This window comes from Erigeron canadensis, chromosome 6 (genome assembly GCF_010389155.1).
Source record: "Erigeron canadensis isolate Cc75 chromosome 6, C_canadensis_v1, whole genome shotgun sequence".
In the NCBI taxonomy this organism is placed as follows: Eukaryota; Viridiplantae; Streptophyta; class Magnoliopsida; order Asterales; family Asteraceae; genus Erigeron; species Erigeron canadensis.
In genome coordinates, this window is record NC_057766.1 from 3,581,854 (window position 1) to 3,603,108 (window position 21,255).

At 30.3% G+C, this 21,255-nt stretch overlaps 3 protein-coding genes across 3 annotated transcripts; all 3 read left to right on the top strand.

Annotated features, from left to right (window-relative positions):
• The first annotated feature begins 1,561 nt into the window (after window positions 1-1,561).
• LOC122605619 (chaperone protein dnaJ 11, chloroplastic-like) lies at window positions 1,562-2,414 on the top strand. Its single transcript, XM_043778579.1, has one exon. It carries the CDS (start codon window positions 1,663-1,665, stop codon window positions 2,131-2,133), a length of 471 nt encoding a protein of 156 aa, XP_043634514.1. The 5' UTR covers window positions 1,562-1,662; the 3' UTR covers window positions 2,134-2,414.
• A 7,665-nt stretch (window positions 2,415-10,079) lies between these two features.
• On the top strand, window positions 10,080-10,818 carry LOC122605095 (chaperone protein dnaJ 11, chloroplastic-like). The gene has a single exon (XM_043777971.1). The coding sequence runs from the start codon at window positions 10,141-10,143 to the stop codon at window positions 10,660-10,662; it is 522 nt and encodes a 173-aa protein (XP_043633906.1). The 5' UTR covers window positions 10,080-10,140; the 3' UTR covers window positions 10,663-10,818.
• Window positions 10,819-12,400: 1,582 nt separating this feature from the next.
• On the top strand, window positions 12,401-13,275 carry LOC122605039 (chaperone protein dnaJ 11, chloroplastic-like). Its single transcript, XM_043777909.1, has one exon. The coding sequence runs from the start codon at window positions 12,482-12,484 to the stop codon at window positions 12,974-12,976; it is 495 nt and encodes a 164-aa protein (XP_043633844.1). The 5' UTR covers window positions 12,401-12,481; the 3' UTR covers window positions 12,977-13,275.
• The last annotated feature ends 7,980 nt before the right edge of the window (window positions 13,276-21,255 follow it).

Sequence of the window (21,255 nt, forward strand, 5' to 3'; positions counted from 1 at the left end):
ATGGTTTTTAAGATAACTTTATAATAATACCAATAATTAAAACTCTATAATTATGATACAAATAAATAAAACTATAAAAGTAAGATTATAGTCTTCCGTTATACTTTTCCTAAAGGTCAAATCTGGTCGACCCATGCATACATATGTGATCCGTCGCATATCGGGCAATATCTATCTCCTCGATCGTATGCTTTAAATATATGTGATGAGTCACACTATCTGTAGTTTTCGCACATTAGTTTATTTTCTTTAAAAAATAAATTATTTTCTAAACTTTCCACTCAACCATCCTAAGTTTCGTTTGAACTTCTAAACACATTTGTGGCCATTTTTCTTCATATCATGTCCAAATGAACGCGATATCACAATTGGATGGCATTAAGTACCGAAAGGTCAACATAGGAACAAACAGAAATCAAGCATAAAAGGTTCTATTATTATTGCATAAGAAATATGTAAGAAATGGATATTAATATATTGGAAAGTGATCTGTGTATCATTAGTTTTTAACGATACAACACTAAATGTGCTTTACAGGGTTGTATTGTATAATACAATAAAGTACATTTAGTGGAGTACTAATCATCATCTTTTGTTGTGACAACAGCACAACCCATTTAAAAATAGTGGAATATATATATTTTTTTAAACATTTTTAATTAAAAGCTTACCAATTATCTATTTCCAAATACCTTTTTCCCAAAGAAAAAAAAGGATATAATTATATTTTTAGTTTGTCATGATTCGAAGTAATAGCATTTTTCAAGTTGGTTGTATGCTTTTATTTTAAGTAGAGATGTGATGACAAATCAGTATCTCAAAATGAAAATAAATGTTAAAGTTCAAAATGTTCTATTGTATATACCATCGATATTGTAATAAGGAAAAGAAAAAAACCTTTCTAAATCAATCTCAAACGATTGAAAAATCAACAAAATGTAAAACTTACAAGTGATGGAAAAAGAGTACCAAATGAGAATATAACACATTTAAATTCAAGCACGGGAGATAAGACTAACCCACTGGGAGATAAGACTAACCCACAATCCAAAATTGAAAATCAATTAGTCCATTTACACTAGCATCATTTTTGGAACAAATTTTGTGTTTTTAAGGTTAGGTATTTTATCTTTATGATGGATTCCACTTTCATCGATCCATATATAATCCATAATCCAAAATTGAAAATCAAGTAGTCCTATAAATTACGTATATGAAAACGAAAACTGTTTACTTGAAGTTGAGGTAACACGGGTTTTAACGCAAAATGACACGAAAAGAATCAAAGAACGTGGGACGACCGGAACTGGCGATGTACGTCGGTGAGATTCCCCGGGACCACCGCGCCGGAAACACCGCCCACTGACTCTCTATTTTCATATTCTCATTTACTCTATTTATTTGTTATTCGTATTATTATTATTATTATTCAGCTAACCAATAATTTCATTTCATTTATTGCAACAGATTAGCTAACTATATATTTATCATTTGGATAACCCTGCCACGTATTCATTATTCCATCCATAATCTCCACCTATAAATCCCCATCTTAATCTCACTAATCCAATTCATAATTCATAACTAAAATCGCTCACAAATATTTCAAAAAAAAAAAAAAAAATCAAGTTTTAATTTAACATACTTATTAAGTTTAAACAAATGGCCATTACCTCAACTTCATTTTCAATGCTTACACCTTCATCTAATTTTACCTTCAAATCGAACTCTCCACAATTGTATACAAATTATGTAAAATGCAAAGGAAGCCGAGTTTCGGCTGCTTACGCCACTGCAACGGCGGAGACGGAAACGATTAGATCGTTTCGTAATGTGAGTCACTCGACGACATTGTACGATGTGCTTGGTGTTCGTGTTGGGGCCGATATACGAGAAGTCAAGTCAGCGTATCGTAAATTGGCAAGAGTGTTGCATCCGGACGTTGAAAGTAGTGACTCATCCGCGGATGAGTTCATGAAAATACATTCGGCTTATACTACGTTAACAGACCCTGAAAAACGAGCGGATTATGACCGGACTTTGTTTGTTAACCAGAGACGAACTGGTTCGTCTCCAGTGAGAACAAGTGCATCATATAAAAGCCGAAGATGGGAGACCGACCAATGTTGGTAGGTCTCAAAGAATTTTTTAATGATCGATTCGAGACATGGCATCATAAAAGTGGAGTTAATATATGGCTTTGCATTATTGTTAGTCGTTGAAACTGGTCACTATTATGACGATTATGGAAGCCCGATTTTAGAAAATGTATCATTAATATATCGGATCGACGTTTTAGAGATCTTAAAGTTGTAGATATGGAGATTAAATGTATGTTTTATTTCAAGAGCCAATTTCACAATATTTTGATAGATTTTGAAGTCAATGTATTGAAACTGGAAATTATGGTTTTATTTCTTGATTGTTTATTACGTGTTTTGTGTAGTCTTTGAGTTCTTTGCTATTACGTATTATTTTTGTAGTCTTGATTGTTTGCTGATATCGTTATTGCATATTCCATTTTTGGAAAATGACTATCAATAATAGAATAATACTCAGTTAAATGTGAATTTGTGAGTTGCAAAAGAATTGAATGCGACACTTTTTAATATAAACTTTAAAATCTTGATATGAATAGTGCTATTTTTATAAGTGTCACATAAGTAAATTCAAAGGATTCTAAAGTAGTTAAACTAGAAATGTCAAATTATTTACATCAGACGTTTCTATCAAGTCTCATATTTGATTTTTTCTCTCATTAAAATAAAAAAGGATGATAAAGAATGCAAGACTTTTTTTATTAAAAAAAATAAAACAGTGTGGTGATTGAGTAGTATGGAGATTTTAAATTTAAATATATAATGTTAAGAGACTTTAGTATATATGGGGATCGCATCATCTTTCGTGCTATAGAATAGGGGTAGTATATATGAAGAGGATAAAGAAGTCCTTGAAATCGAATAATTTAGTACGGTATATTCAGTTATTCGATATTTTACCGGTATTGTATGCATACAATCGACACAATAGCTGTATGCATACTACTAAACCTTACATAGATAACCTATCTAAATAAAGCTCAAGCGCATTAGCCCAATGTTCCAAGAAAATCCATCAGTATATTTGTTCTGTACGTAAGCACGACGACAAATTAATGACAAAATCAGATACCGGCTCAGTTCAAACCTGAAACTCCTCAAGCCAAACCATCATTGACCCGATGCCAATCCTTCCTAGTTTTCAATAATTATCTCAAGATTTTCTGAATATTCAGATGAGTACATTGAGGATGAAAAAAGGCATTGTAACGTATGATCGAGTTTTGCCTTGTATCTTCGACAAATGTTGAAGTTTCACTGATAATTTCATTATTTTGCCAAAAGAAATAAATAAAATAAACTTACTACATTTTCCATATCATCATTCTGCTAAATATGATCATCTGCTAAATATGATCTATCCTTTTTCCGAACATTTAAATACAATCTATCAAAAAAGTTATCCACGCCATCACAAAAATCTTTCAAGTAAGCAGCTAGCTTTTTCCAGAAAATTAATTAATATATTAAAATTTCGAATCTTTTGTCTTCTAATAATTTATTAGAAAACTATATGCAGATTAGTCTTAATGGTTTTATTAAGAATAAGAATTCTCAAGTAATTGTTAAACCAGAAATATCAAATTATGTATATCATTCAATATATAAAGGATGCCGTCTTAATAACGTTCTCATATTTCAATCTACTCGGGATTACTGGATTAGAATAAGGAAAAAACCTTTTCATTAATTAAAAAAAAACTTGTTAATCATATGTCGTCTTATCTTAAATATATATGAAAGTATAATATATCAATATTATAGTATGCATGATTACTTATATGTCGAACTTACAAATGGAGTCAAACTTCCCAATACAACAAAACTACTTTTGTACTTTTAAAAATCAAGAAAATCTGACGTAAATTTATGCGAACAAAAATGAAATAAAAGTTTACTATATGTGTTGCAAATAATATATTGAAGTGTATAATATAAAGTTTGACTTTCAAAAGCTTTCGTTGCATGTGAGCAGGTCCCATGTAAACCATTGGTCCACCGTCGTGGTGTAATGAAAGTCAATTTGATATCTCTCTTAAATTAAATAAATAAAATAATGTACGTCTCTTCATCCGATTGAAATCATACAATTGTGTCGTGCCGGTGTTCCGTATATTATATTATAATTAATTGACAAATAAGTCATTATCATTAATGAACAAGCCATCTTTTTTTCTTTTTTTTTTTGTTTAACGGGAACAAGCCATCGTCTAACAAATATCTAATTAGTACCACTAGATACGATTATTAAATCATTAAACTTATAAAAACCAATGCATCAACATCAGAAAACCCCACTAATTAAATTAAAAATCGTGGAATAAAAGTCTAGTCGATTGACAATTACACTTAGTTATTCTTTAGAAAAAACCTTCTAGTAGCTACATATATATATACATACACTAGATATTAGATGGGTATGCATGTAATACGGCAATCCTCTAACATGTCATGGAAAGATGATGATTTCCATTAATAATGATGATTTTGTTGTTAATTAATCATCCATACTATTTTACTTAAAATTAGCACTTTACCCGCGCAATGCGGCGGTGGTCGTAGCAGCGATGAGGTAGTAGTGGGGTGACTGTTAGTGGTAAATCAGGCGTCGAGTAGTGTAGATAATTGATGTAAATAGTTAATGTAAATATTAATTAAATGATAAAGGATTGATAGTGTAATTTAATAATTAATTTTAAAGAAATAGTGTAGGTGAAATTATTTTAAAGTGTATTAAGTGAAAATATTACATATTTTTTTGAACATTTTCAAAAATAAAATGCTATTTTTTTTTATAATATAATAAATATAGATTAAGCTAGTTAAAAATCAATTAACCTCTTAATGAAAAATCCTCTCCTTATTATCTAGTACTTAGAGAGTCCCCGTATAATGGGACGGCTTTTAATATTACAAAGAGAACATATATACGACAACATGTTTATCGGGGTACTAAGATGAACTATATAGTATTGCACTAGAAATAAACACCCGCGCGTTGCCACATAGCTTTTATAGTAACGTCGTGGACAATGATTCATTAAGCTTAAACACATTGCCGCAGATTATATTACACACCTTGCGGCGAGACTCACGTAGATTATCTTTTCAGATGACAATGTATTGGTACAAATTTGATAAAGTCACCAACAAACATTTATTTGACATTGTAACAATAAAGCATTTTATTGATAGGCTAAAATGTAAAAGATAAAAACTTTAGGGGGTTAAATGGTAAAGACGTAAAAGTTGATGGGCTAAACTGTAAATGGAAAAAACTTTGGGGGTTAAAAAGTAAAGAGAAAACTTTAGGGAGTTAAAATGTGAAGTAGTAAAAGGTGATGGATTTAAATGTAAAAGGTAAAATCTTTAGGGGTTTAAAAGGTAAAGAGTTCAAAGTTGCATGTATGTGTAGTTGTACCATGTGCATATTAACTTGTAAAAAACCAGTTGGTTTTTAGTATATGTATAAATTGGCTTCTACGAGATATAGTGTCGACGCGTTGCGGTGATGAGATGGTGAGTTATAGGTCAAATCATAAAATATGATAGCTAAATGCCTTAGCTGTACGGGTTCCGCCATCGGATTTAAAAATTCGTCGAAAGTATATCGAATGACATCTCTAATGAAAGAGCATGAAATTTTAAGAACACCCATACAATTTTTATAATTTATCGATATACAGTTTTTGAGATAAAAAAATTTGAATGAATTAGAGTAATACAATGATTTATGGATGAGAGAAAAAAATGAGTGTTTGAAATTTGAGGATAAAGATAAAAATGAGTGATTGAAATTTAAGGTTATTGTAGGTATATTAGATAGATATGTTTAAATTAGTGAATAAATAATATGGGTAACTTTGGTAGTTCAAATCATCTTTTCTTTAACGTACTAAATTGTTCCACATTGATTCTAAATTTCTAATATATTTTGAAACATCAATTTTATATTTATATAGATACTTTTAAAAAATTCAAAATGTAAGATACATACCTTTTAATTATTCAGCTTTTGCCAAATCTCATTCGGTTTAGGTTTTACTGAGGGCTAGTTTTTGGTTTATTGCATATTCTACTCCTTTCGGGTTTCTAAATAATTATATTAAAAAACTTTTTGTACTACTATTCAAATTTTACCATATTTGATTCCATTTGGGTATAAAACTCCAAGCTACTTTTTGGTTTTTACATTTTTTTTTTTCCAAATACTATCATGATGAAAGCTTTTATTGTATATCTTTGTAGCGAATAGATACACATTTCATATGTCAAAGTTTATAGCTGATGATGTATCATCCTTAACCCTCCAATTTAGACATATTAAGTAAGGTCAGAGCCTTCAATAAGGCGAAGGCCGGAGCCTGCGTATATCAAATTAGATAGACAGGTTCCGATGGTTGGTTACGAAGGCTACGACCAATTCACAGACAAATAGTACAATTTAGAACGTGCGCTAGCACGTACGACCCGTACTTGTACCTTTAGGCCAAAGTTTGTTACACGTTTGTCCAACGATAACGGCTAGTTAAGGACGTTATTGTTGTCGTTAACACTCTAGCTTCTGGATCCTTCCCAAGGGGCCTATAAACACCCCTCAATGGATTCACCTAAAACCCTAATGAAAAACACACACAACCACCTAAAATATCACACTTGGTGGCGTGAAGCTAATAAGTACTTCACACCATTAGGGAACCCCCACCAAGTATGAATCACTCATTATCATTTTCCTAGACAAGATTAACCCCCTTTAATTTAAGAGTACCTTTACCCTTAAACAATATAAATGGTGAATTACTATTCGTAGATTTCACGTTTTCTATTGTGTTAGTTTTTGGTTTCTTGCAAAACCCCATAATGTATAATGTAGGGTTGCGAACCTCCTAGTTTTAAGTAGATCTCTCTATATAACTAAAAGAGAATATGTTTTTTTTATGTGGTACTTTTATTTTCGTGTCAACTAGACTTTTTTCTTAGGTGTCATTTTCTGATAATTTTAATGTTATTTTTTAGACATATTGACATTTAAATATATATTTTTAATGCTCATGTGACACTTCATTTTCCACGTCATCCTTTGCATACGTGGACACTTGTTTTTTTTTAAATCAGTTTTAAATACCAAATATAAAGGCAGATACAAGATTACAACTCATGACTTCTAACTTTTAATATTATGCACAAACCATTTGATCTAACTTGGTATTTGTTTATATTTTGCAAATTACGGTAGATATTTATTTAATATTAAAACTAATTAAAATACATTTATAATATATTGTCTTGTAACTTATCTTTTTTTATTTTTCTTTGTATTTAGTTATCTTTATACGTGGAATATAATTTACTTTAATATAATATAAAACTAAATTATATTGATAATTACATCTAATATTTTACTAACCCATTATATTATCAATGTTAAATTAGATATTTACTTTATCAATTTCACACATATATTTTTGATATGTTAATCTATATTTGTAACTTATTTTTATATAACTAAGATTTATATAACATTCAATAAAGTATTATATATATTTATAAATTATAATTTTATTATTTGTATAAGTTGTGAATTGACTATTTTTTATATAATCGAAAACTATGAATAATAATGTAATTATCAATTAATTTTAGTTTACATACTCAGTTAGTCTCGCACAACGTGCAGGTTTAATCTAGAGTAGAAATATAGATAGAAAAATATAAACTAAATCTAAAAAGGTTTAGACTTTTTTTAATGAACAGTTAGTCAGTATTCGACATCAGGGAACACCTCACCGTATAATGGTGAAGCCCTGCACGTATTTTTGACTATGATGTGTATACCATAAGTCGTTACAAGTGATTCAAAGAAAAAACCAACAAACTTTTTACTCCTAAAAGTCGAACCTAAAATTTATAGGAAAAATCAGAAATACATCTGCCCATTGAGGTAGGCTTTATTTGCGGTTTAGACTTTTAAGCCTGGTTGAATGAGGTAGCATGTCCGTTATTGGATAAGATGAACGTCGTAATTAACAAATAAAGGCGACATGGGCACTATTGGACTATTGGTCCAGCATAAGATGATGTACGAGTATATTACATCAATTGAATATTCAATATTATATTATTTTAAACTCATTTTCTCAGCCACTAAAAAACAGATGGATATATGTTATTATGGATATGCATAAATAGAAAAGTATTGCAAATGCATCCAAAAACGTCATTTTTCTTGTTTAACGTTACTATTTGTTTGACGACCCAGACCGGACTTTTTAACTATTCTCCACTATGACCATATTATTTTTCCAAAGTTCCATGACACTGTTTTGGCCTATTTAAAAATTAGATTAGAAGAAAATTTCTAGAAGGTTTTGATGTAAGAAAAATCGAAGTGTAAAAAATGGAATGATTATAGTTTTGCAAAACGATAATCACAAACTTAAGACTTCAAAATTTAAATGGGACAAAGAGATATGCTTCGGCCCTAGTGACATTTGTAGTGACCTATTTCTCAATTAATTAATGATTTTGAGTATATGATCGACAACTTATAGTATAAACTACGAGTGGAAATATAATGTAAAAGATGTTTGAATGTTAAAAAACGCTACCATATTAAAATGATAATGCTTTTTACTACAAAATAAAAATCCATAATTTGACTCATAAATTTATTTAATTAGAAGTACTTAAAAAACTTTATCAACTCAAAAAGTTTACATATTATGAAAAACTTCACGTCATTTTCTTCACCATTACACAGTGAGGTTTGTCTGGTGTCGTATGCCGACAGAATGTTCGAAAAAACTCTTCAATAAAAGCCTAAAATTTAAAAAACAATTGGTCCAAAACTTTTAGTTTTGTTATTAGGATTAAAAAAACCCAATCTTCATTCTTTAATTTTTTTGAATCCGTCACTAAGTGTTATGATAAGTGTTGGAAAAACTTATGATGATATAAGAACGCTCGCAATTGGAGTAATTGAATAGTATTGAGAATATATTCAAAAGAACACCATTGGGTGTGATATGTATTTATGTTTGTATTGAACATTTTGTTGTACGGAATACGAAAAAAATGAGCTATTTTTTTTTATTCTTTTCTTACACACATTAATATATATATTATAATTAATTGTATCGGATGTGTACGTCAAAAAAAAAAAAAAGGTATTAGATGTGAATGAGAAAAAATATATTGTAAAAAGAGAGCTTACTTATGTGATGTTAAATTAACAGTGTATTTAGAGTGTATTGAATCAAAAGAGTGCTCTGATGATTATAAATTTAAAAAATAAATAAATGCCGAGATATAATAATCTTCTAAATTTTATGGGAACAAACCCTTTAATGTGTTGCGAGAAATCAAACCAATGTAAGTATATTGGCATAGGGTGTTAATTATTTATGTCTTTGAGCATTAGCTCAATGGTTGAAATGTCATTTTTTTATATATTAGGTCTTGAGTTTAAGCATTGTAGAGAACATAAGGAAGTCCCTTTATGAGGTTTTGGCTTGAGTATACCCATGTTATGCTTGACCTTTCGCTGTCAAATCGCGATACGAAGTTTACAGCGAAATTCACCTTTGAAAAAAATTATTTATCATTTTGTTTTTAAAGACAGAGAGATGATTTTTATTTATAAACAACAAGCTACTGGCAAATTATTTAGAAAAATGATTACTCAATTATTATCCATTTATACCTTCAAAATTTTTTTTAACATGGGATGACAAAATTACGCGGAGCGCCGGTTGAGATTCGGAATTCGGTGGGCAATAAACACCGGCATTTAAGGTTTGCTGACTCACTCTGCGACTTTTCTCTCGTTTAAATAAGCATAAGAAAATATTATTTATTATTTATTTTTTTTCTAAAATATATGCAAATGGATAACCCCAAATTTGATTTCCATTTCACAGCCACGTATTCATCCTCAACTTGCCCCTATAAATCATCAACATCCAATCATTCTAATTCATTCATTTCATAACCAAAATCCACTCTAGAATAAAAGAACTCAAAAAACTTCTAAAAAAAACCAATGGCTTTTTCATCATCAATTTCATCTTCTTCATTATTTACAACTTGTCCTCAAAATTTCCTCTCCAATTCAAACAATTCACCACAATCCCCCAATTCTATCAGATACAAAAAAAGAACAACTCCAATTTCGGCTGCTTACGCCACCACAGAAAATCGTACGTCATCATCAAAAACAGAACAACATGGCACAAACAGATCATTTCAAAAAACGTGTTCTTCGTCGTTGTACGAGGTACTGGGTGTTAGAATAGGGGCTGATACAAGAGAAGTAAAAGCAGCCTATAGGAGATTAGCAAGAGTCTTGCATCCTGACGTCACTGCAAGTAGTGACTCGTCAGCAGACGAGTTTATGAAAATACATTCGGCTTATACTACGTTATCTGATCCAGCAAAACGAGCGGATTATGATCGAACGCTTTTTCAAAGACCATCTAGAGGAGTTGTTGCGTCTCCTGGTATGACGTATGCTAATGCTGGCGCATATAGAAGCCGGAGATGGGAGACTGATCAATGTTGGTAGATAGATTTATGATTAGAAATATATATATATTAAAAATGTTTGTAAATATTGCATATTATAGTTGTAGGTTCAAATTGAAAAACCAATCTGAAAAGAATACTTGGGCTATGTTTTTTGAAGCTACAGTATTGAATTAATGAAAGAAGTTTACTCCTATATATATTGTTTTTTTCTTTTCATTACGGCAACTGTCAATTAGCAAGTGCCTCATTATCCAAGTGGATATGATCCGACTGTACTCAGATCAAGATAGTTGGTTGTTTTAACTGGTAAAACACCATAGGTCCCAATAAATGAGATTAATCGATTATTGGGGTTTAAACCTCCGCCTCCCAGCTAAAACCAAGTGAATTGAGATCATTGACGTATACAAGTTTTCAATATACAATTCAATATAAATGAAGTCTTCTTTATGTTTCGAGTCAAACAATCCTCTGTTGGATGCAGGGCTATGCCTATAGGGGTCTAAATGGCTAATGTCTTGTTTTTTTATTTGTTCAATTGGATTAAGAGAGGTTATTTGGAGCTTCATGTACAAAGCTTGGGTTGTTTTGCATAATGTAATCTTGTTTTGTAAGACAACTTCAAATTAGGAACAACTTCGACAAAAAGCCTATTAAACGAATGGAACTTAAATAACTAGGTTTCGTTTATTGGGAAATGATAATTATCCCTTCATTTATTCGAAAAAATGACATGGTTGTATATTGAGTCGATGACATATTTTTGGACATATGGGAGATACCTATATGTTCTAGATTCATTTGGGCCAAAAAGGTCACCGTAAATAGGTAACTCTACACCAGATCCAACCTGTTGGCTAGTGGTTCATTGTGTCACATTCAAGTACAATAATACAATTGTAGTTTAGCTTTTGAAAATCTATATTTAACCATATCTACTCGTCCACTAGAAAACAGGAACTGTCGATATGTATTAGAAAAATGCATTAGCGCATAGCGCGTACATACATCAATGTCTTTAGATATTTCTGTTTGTTTAGAAAAATGTATATGTTTTCCTTAGGATAATAAGTGATAAATGATTTACTTTACAATTAGAATACCAAGTTACAGAAAAAAGTAACTGTTACCTAACAAAATGTCACATTAATACTAGAAATATTTTAATTTACTAAATTTATTTATTTAAAACGATATATTATTATATTTCTATATTTAAACTACACGAATGTCTGGATGAAACTTCTAAAAAAATCCCAATTAATTCATTTTTTTATATTTGAACTCATATGGATACTTCCTAAAACAAATACGTTACTATAATGGTTTTATTAAACTTTTAAAATCAGCATTTATTTGGAACATTTATCAAACACAATATTGTTTAGGTGTTATATATTTTTTTTCTATTGTATTATTTTTCCTTTCTCTGTTTGATTGCATATGATTAACCGTGAAGCTGATAATGCCAGATAGGCAAATATGGCAATTTCAAGTAGCAACTGAGTTACTATTGAGAATAATTTAGTTAAATAAAAAATCGACCGACTTATATAAGTTATAAAAAAAAATTATATTAGAATTTTAAAAACAAAAATCGAGAATCTATGAATTAAAACCATCTGTCTATTTTTTTATTTATTATTATTATAAGAAAAAAATGTCCAACTAATTAAACCGTTTGCATAACCCCTAGTTTCATATCCAACTCACCCCATGTATTGAACCAAAAACCATGGCCTATAAATGTACATCCCATGTACATGTACCCCCCACAAAAAAATATCATCATCATCCCCCATTCATTATAGCTTTACTTTCCAAAATATATTTCTCTCATTATTTCACATCGCTAAATGGCATTTTCAATCTCAACTTCATTCTTATCCCCTAATTTCACATTCAATTCAAAATCATCCTCACAATATTCAAATTCATCAAATTATGTACATTACAAAAAAAGTCCAATTTCAGCAACTTTTGCCACCAAAGACAGAACAACATCCGAAGAGGCAAATACGAACAAATCGTTTCGAAACACGTGTTCTTCGTCGCTGTACGAGGTATTGGGTGTTCGAATAGGAGCCGATACAAAAGAAGTAAAAGCGGCCTACAGGAGATTAGCAAGAGTCTTGCATCCTGACGTCACTACAAGTAATGACTCGTCAGCAGACGAGTTTATGAAAATACATTCGGCTTATACTACGTTAACTGATCCAGAAAAACGAGCGGATTATGATCGAACGCTTTTTCAAAGACCATCTAGAGGAGTTGTTGCGTCTCCCGTTGTATCATATGCTAATGCTGGTGGCTACAGAGGTAGCAGATGGGAGACCGATCAATGTTGGTAGAAAATGCATATTTATATAGAAAATGTAAATGTATATGTATTGAAGCATCTTTGAATTTTAGAACTAATCTAAGAAAAAAAAATACTGACAGGCTAAATTTTTAAGCCATTGTATTAAGAGTTTTCATATTAGTTACCCGGATGGCAAGCGGGTTTTTTTTTTTTTTTTGGTCGATTCCAACCATTTTTCTGTCGGGATAGTGGCAAGTATTTCTAGATTTTTGGTAGCTTCTAATTCAATGTAATTCGGTTTCAATTATGGAAAAAATTGTTCAATGAAAAAATGAGTATTTTTATTCATAGCTTTTGGGTTTATTGTTCATGAATAGCTATTGATTAGATTAGATGATTGTATAATCATTTTGTGGTAAGTGTTTAAAATGGATTTGATATTGTTCTGTTTTGAAAGGATACGATATTGTTGCAACATAGTACATACACACTTGTATTAACTAGTTATAGATATAGAATTTTCTTGATTACATGATAGATGTTACGGGAATCGAATCCGATTCGATAGTAGTGATATTTTCTAGGCAAGGCATAAGCTGACTTATATGAGTAGTGATATAATCTAGGCAAGGTAACAAGCTGAAATTTGAGAATTTTAGCAACAACTTGTAATCATAAAAATTACATTATTTTTTATTAATTCAAATAAAAGTATAAAAGATGTATGAAAACAACATATAATATATACTCCGTATAACATTTAAAAGAAAGTAACAGGTAAATAACTAAACTTTAAAAAAATCTAATCTCAAAAAATTAAGGATCTATAGACACTACATAAATAAAATTTTCAATAATATCTATTAGTTATTTAAAAATTTATAGGTTATTGCATTGTATTGTCTGTAACTAAAAATTACAAACATAAAGAGAAAGAAACTTATGTTATACAAGTAGAAAATATTATATCGTTCACTACAAGCATTTCGATTTAAGCTCAAGACAAACAAAGAAAAAAACCAACATTGATTGAAAACGATTATTATCTTGAAGCAGGAAATTTTTTAAGAAAAAATAATCATAATAATAGTAAATAAATATATATCAACATCAAAAACATCGATCAATTTTATGAAAGCCCAAAAATCCAATAAATAACTGAGGCTATTATTAAGCTACAAATTCCAATTGGCTTTTGATACATATGGAGATGTATTCTAGAAGAACTTTGGAGGCAATTGTGATCGACACTGGGCCCAACCTGTCAACATTATCATATACGGAATACAAGTTTTTTAGCCTTTGCAAATCTCCAAAAGTCTCGTTACATTTAATTTAGAGACGGCAGCATTCGCCGATAATATAATAATATCATATATGAAATAGAAATTGAGATTATATGTTGATTAATTTCAAATACTTTCGTAATATAAGTATTATATAGTGAACATATGTCAAGTAGATGACTAGATACATTTCAAAAGTATTCATATTTTAACAATGTTTATGTTTATAGGGCATTCATCTTTAATTGTCTAATTATATATGGTTTTGTTATAATGTATTCCTTGAGTCCGAAGTATCTTACGACTATTATTCCTAATGGGGTTAGTTCGTCCGCACATTGCAACGGACGTAAGAAATGTATTTTATTGTTTGACCATTATATTAGTGTCACGTACACAAAATTTTCATTTATACATGTAATAACATTTTTTATTATATTATTATTATTATTATTATTATTATTATTATTATTATTATTATTATTATTATTATTATTATTATTATTATTATTATTATTGTATAAAGTTAAGAAAAATTAGCATGTATTTATTGGATTTTGCAGTGGATACTTGACATTGTTGACTTTCAAAGATATAGACCGTTTAGATTAAAGTTTAAGTGAAATGTTTAATTGAAAACTAAAATTTCTTGAAAAATTCGAAAACTGGTCAAAACACAATGTGATCTTAATCTACCACAATGTGTTTTAATTGTGTTATCTAAAAACTTTATTGTCTAATCTAAAAACACATTATATTAAGTTTTAAATCTCAGTGTATGTTTTTGGTAGCGCGTGAAAATCAAAAAAATTTTCAAACACACTGTGATATGAACTTAACTTTATGTGTTTTCTAAAAAAAAAAAAAAAATTAAAAACACATTATGTTTAATTCAGATCATAGTGTGTTTTAACCAATTTTCTAATTTTGATGAAAGTTTAGTTTTCAAATATCATGACCCTAAAGATTAAAGATGAAACTCCTTACAAAAATTTTAAAAGGAATTTTTTTTTTATTTCTTATTTTTAGAACGGCAAAAATTTATTAAGATACATAACTAGCAAGGTGCTAGTTGTCAAAAAGTACAAATACAAGTGAAATCTAGGAAGTACTAATATCAACTAATCTAGACTCTTCCCGATACATTAACTGATATGATTACAAAAGGAGTGAAAAAACTTATGCTGATTACGGTGACCCAAGACATAAGAAAAACTCGCAACCAACGAAGGCCGAGCCACCGGTTTTCACTTCGCGGTGTTTTTGATGTAATCCCAAACATGTATCAAGGTGCAGGTAACCCAACATTAATCGAACAAAAATCAAACAGTCCAAAAAGGTTACAAACACTAAATTTTATTTTAAAAGGAAATAAAATATATAGGTAGGGGTTGATTATTATAAAACTAAGTATTAAAGTAAATAAAATAGAACAAGATTTTGACCTTAAATTATAGTAAAATTGATGCACAATGATTACTGAAGCACAAGTTATATATTAATGCACAATGATATTCATAGTGCACGGTACATATATCATAGCAAACTGTACAAGTAAGTAATGCATAATAATGGTAGATTAATCAAATTATGTGGTACGAATATCACTTCTCTTATCGTAAGGGTTGTATAGATGTAGTATATAAAACATGATTTAGATTAGTGTTAATCTTTGTTTTTTAAACATGATTTTTTGGCATACTTATTATTTTTCTAAACAATAGTATGGTTTTTTTTTAGAGTTTTGTGTTTTTTTCTTCTTTTCGAAATACATTTTTAATTTGGATGGAAGGAGTGATATACTATAACTGCAACAACTGAATTCAAAGATTACAACTTATCTAAATTCACATTTTTTAAGTTCACCATTTTTTGACAACATTCTGAAAGCTTCCAGGACTTCCACCACACATTGAAAATTGCAAATCATTATTTGTTCAAATTTAATTTCTAGTTCAGTTTTGGTTTTGTTTGTAGTATCGAGCAGAAGAAGATTGTTACACGGTCCGTAAGATAGCCGTATAGTCAAAATGGTACGTACGCTAACATCCTTCCACGTCCATTTTACTTTTCTTTTGTCTTTTCTTTTTAGCCTCAAAGTCGTTAGTATGTTTGATTATGTATGTGTGCGGAAATTTAGCAATATATTCTCTCCATCTCTTTTTTTTTTCCCCCTTTCTTTTCGACCTCATATTCGTTGATGGTTTATTTATGTTGATAACTAATGGGGTTTCTTACTTTCTTTGTTACAAATAGCAACAGGTATTTGTTTTTTAAACGGCGGAAATTTATTAATAATATATAAGAAACCATCTAGGAAGTTACTACAGGCTAACTTCAAGAAAATCTAAAATTATAACAATAACCGAGCCGGATCTGGTGTATTATAACTTTTCTATTGATTCCTATGGATTGGATCCAAAACAATTCTTGAATGGGGTATTCACCTCCAGGTATGAATGGAAAACGACATCTTTATTGGTTTTATCGGTAATATATAATGAATGAAAAACCAGCCGGATACTTTTATAAAAGACCAAAATAATTGTTTATTGCTTCTATTGTCGATCCAAAGAGTTATATAGAAGATATAACCTTATCCATTTGAAGAGCAAAAGGTATGGTTGGTATTACTTCAAGTTCAGATTCACGTTTAGACAGCCATATTTTGCCCGAAAGTAAAAAAGTAGCTTTCACAAAGATATCTAACAAAAATGTATGCTATAAAAGTAATAGGTATACAAATGTAAGCATGTATCTACCGATATAAGCAAATAATGTATATGAGATTGAGAAGTAAGAAAAATAACATCACAGCAAATACGAACAATGCAATAATTGACCTTAGTATCGTTAGGGGTGTGTGTGTGTGAGGCTGTGAGCTAAGGTTTGGTTGGGCCAGTTTTCAAGTAACTCCAATTCTCCAAAGTCCATAATCATTATGCTCGATTCGTAGAATTAGATTGGGCCGGATGTGGGCCTAAATATGAAACACAGGACTACAGGAGTCAGCCAGTCAGGACACCTATATGTTTTATATTTCTCACCGTTGTTTAAATTACATTCGAGTTTTTGTATAATAGTCATTTTGCCCAAGTTTTAGGGAATACAAGAATATAAAAATTATCCCAATATAATAAGATGAACTATTAAAGCATGGGAGAATGTTTTTGACTAATATTAGTCATAAAAATATGGATGATTCTAACTTCTAAGACTTTTATTTGAGAAATGTTTTTGTTACAATGGTCAATTAGTAATTATTAACTAGGTTTTAAGCTTCTTAGTATTTGAAGTGTAATTAAAATGATTTTTTATTAATTATTAATAATGTTTAGTGGTGTCTATATGGGCTTCTTTATTAATAGGCCTTGTAAGGCCCATGTTTGTGCGACTCCAGTTTAATGTTTTGATGACGAGACATACAAAGGTGTTGAAATATGTTCCAGTGTTCTCCTAATCATTTCCGAAATAAAATGGTGATGACGAGATAAGGTTTTGAAAGTAACATATTATGTTTCTTTGGGCCCAACTGTATTTGGGCTCTGTTGTACGTATAACTAGCCCTTGTTTATGAAGTTTTATGAAATCCAGTTAAGTCATCAAGCTCCAATCTATTTTCAGAAGAACAAGAAAATGATTTTGAATTGGTTATCCGGGAAGGGATACCATGCTACATTTATGCTACATTTAAAAGTATGCAATGTAAAAAATACGAGTATATTATTGAACCTGTAGTACCTAAATATAATGGTTGAAATCGAACACAAAATTTTTACCCTTCTTTGTTAATGGGTTCAAACTTTGCGTCACTTTATGAGCTCTTGTAAGACTTTATGACCGATGTTAATAAAATATAAGGTTACTTAATATTTTATGAACATTCAATTCTTTTGTAATTTAGTAGTGACCGATAGAAACACCTTGAGAATGAGTTGTCCATTCCAAATTAATTGATAAATAATGCGAGTTGGCCGGTTGATGACATAATAAACATTGTTTTTTTCCTTCTCAAATGTCTATTCTTTAATCAATCAATCATTTATGTTGCTGGTTAGTGTAAACATCTATCAAAGCAAACAGACGAAAAGTTGGATTGCTTTTATCCTACATTTTAATAAGTTGAGGTTACTCTAATGAAAGTCAAAAAGTTATGGGCCATTGCAAATTCTCACGACAAAGAGCTACATATTCGGATTATATATTAATGGACAAAAATTGTTGAAAAATGAAAGATTTTTTGGGTTTTTGTTGTGTTATAGTCGACTTGTATAAAAATATAAATGTCTTGTATTTTCGACATACTTTCTACTATGTGAGTGAGAATATTGAGTCATTGGTGAGAAAAACAGGTAAACGGGGAAGGTTTTTATTGTTCGTGTAACCTTGAGGATGACTTGTCTTAGTTTAACTCGGAAATAGCTAGTATCTACGGAGTGTTTTTTTTAACCGTGGATGGTTCAATTTCAATCATTTCCCTAGTCACCCAAAGTTATATGTACCTATGTGGGTCTAGAACTTGAGACCTCTTGTGACGAAATAAACCTTTTAATTATCATTAGAGATTTAGAGCTTGGCTAATCTTGATGGTCGAGTCATTGATAGAATGTTAGTTGTAAATTATTGTGCAAGCTTCTTGGAAGAATATGTGTGTACGTTTGTTTCAAATTCTTACTTTTTTTTACTTACGTTCGGATGTCTTTGTTTTAGTTGGAAGAATAGGATTTTTGATTATTTGGGACTCAACTAGCAAATGCTTAGGATATATATGCACGACCGTATACATTTTTTTTTTATTATTATTTTGTTTTTTTACCAAGCATCCAAATGTACAAGGTTTTTAAAACAAACAAAAAAAAAAACTTTTATCTATAAGGTTTTTCTTATCAAAAGCTTTTAAAATAAGTTTTTGATCCAATGCAAAAAGCCAGCTTATATAACCCCCAAAAATATTGCAAAAACTAATAAATATAGACGGTGGTAACAAGTCTCCTGCTAATGTGGATTTTATAATGGTCAAGTTTTAATGGTCTAAGTTTTGACATTTGTAATGTAAAATTATAAGTAGAATGAATAATCTCTTATGGATAAAAATATGGTGGATGGAACTCCTAAATTACCGACATCATATCGGTACCAATAATCACATGTATAAAGCTCGAAATAACTACTTTCGAACTTATGCCACATATATGAAAGAACTTAGCTAGTAATCATATATTCATATGTATAAAGTTCTAGGCAAGTCTTGAACCTTGTCTCGTGAATTTTAGGATAATCACATGTACAAGGCTCGAAGCAAGTCTCCAATCCGTGCACCATGTCGTTTAAAATCATTATTTTTACTATTTTCAGAAGCTAATTAAGAAGAATTGTATTATTAGTTTCTTATCTTAATTATAAAATGATCATTCATATTATTTCTTTCATGAATATGTAAATCACAAAATAGTTAATTGGGTAATGCATTACGTATACACAGAGAAGATGACCCTTTATATTATATATCTATATATCACAAAATAATTAGTTGGTCTTGATTACCTTTTAGACAATTATATTTCCTTTTTTTTTTAAGTGTCACACTCAGGCAAATCACCGGCGGTGTATAAATATACAATATTTACACCATAATCTATATGATTTTAAAATAATTATACTAATCGTTTCAAGAAATTCCTCTATGTTTCGATCTAGACTTAAAGCACAAATATCCCATCGACTTGATACCTTGAAGAATGTTATTGATATTGAGAGTTGCATTATTAAACTTGATTTCATTCCTAACTTTTCAAATGCTCTAGCACCCGATGATAATTAAACCTTTTATGGTGTCTTTTTCCTCTTTATTCTTGCCATTCATCTCGTGTATATCCAACAGGTCCTTCGGTTCAAAGACAAAGAAAGGTGTCGTATTGCACCAATTCTGTATCCAGTGTTGTAAATCTCGGTCGTCTCAGCCGAGATATCAGATCAAATATTGGAATCGGCCAGTCCAGGAGACGGGATGACTAGGATCGGTCAAATATTGGGTCAACGCTGGTCAACGTTGGAAAACTCGTTGAATCGGGTCAAATATCAGAATATCGGGTCAAAGTCAAAAAAAAGTTTTTTTTTCCTTTTTTTTTTTTAAAAAGAAATCTATATTCTTAGAATATATCTTATATTTATATTTATATCTATTTATATTTGTCATTTTTTTGAAAAAGTTATATAAAAGTTCAAAATTTATGAGTTTTTAATATATATTTAAACTTTTATTACATATATTTCCATAAATTATTATTATTGTTCACTATTCACCAAATCCGATATTTCCTCGATATCTCCCCGATTTTTCAAAATCTCCCGTCTCCCCACCTCGCCGATCCGATCCCGATCCCCGAGTTCTACAACCTTGTCTGTATCATATGCCATACTCTCGCGGCCACCACACATTCACAGAACATAAACATATGGTCCACCGATTAAGTCCCTTCGCCACATAACACGCACTCCAGGTCTCTCACTCCACTGTGTAAGCAGTTACGGTCTAGCAATGCCTTCATAGTGGTATGCGATCCATCCGTGCTCTCCAAAAAAATAGGTTGCATTTTTTCGGAACCCAATTTTCTAATCAGATTATCTCTGGGACTATAATGATAACAACTGTCAAGAAGTAGTTATGATCATTTTTTTCAAATTAGTTATAGCCGAAGAACTTGTTCACAAATAATGTATAAAGGTTACTTGGAAGCTGTTCACATTATTCAAAACTAAATTTCTATAACTGTTTTTTGTTTTATAATTAGAATTTGCTAACACATGTGCCTCATTACACAATAAGCATCTATCGAAGTAGAGGTACAAAATGAGTCCCAAACAATCTATAATGTAAGGGGAGGGAGCCGAAGTTCTCAGCCTTTTCATCTCTCTTTAACTATCCAATCAAATTACGCCATCTCATTTCAACTCTCTACCTTTTTTTAGTGGTAACCAAAACTCCCAACCTTTTCTTCACATTTTAATAAAATTTATCCTTAACATTATAAACTTCACATAA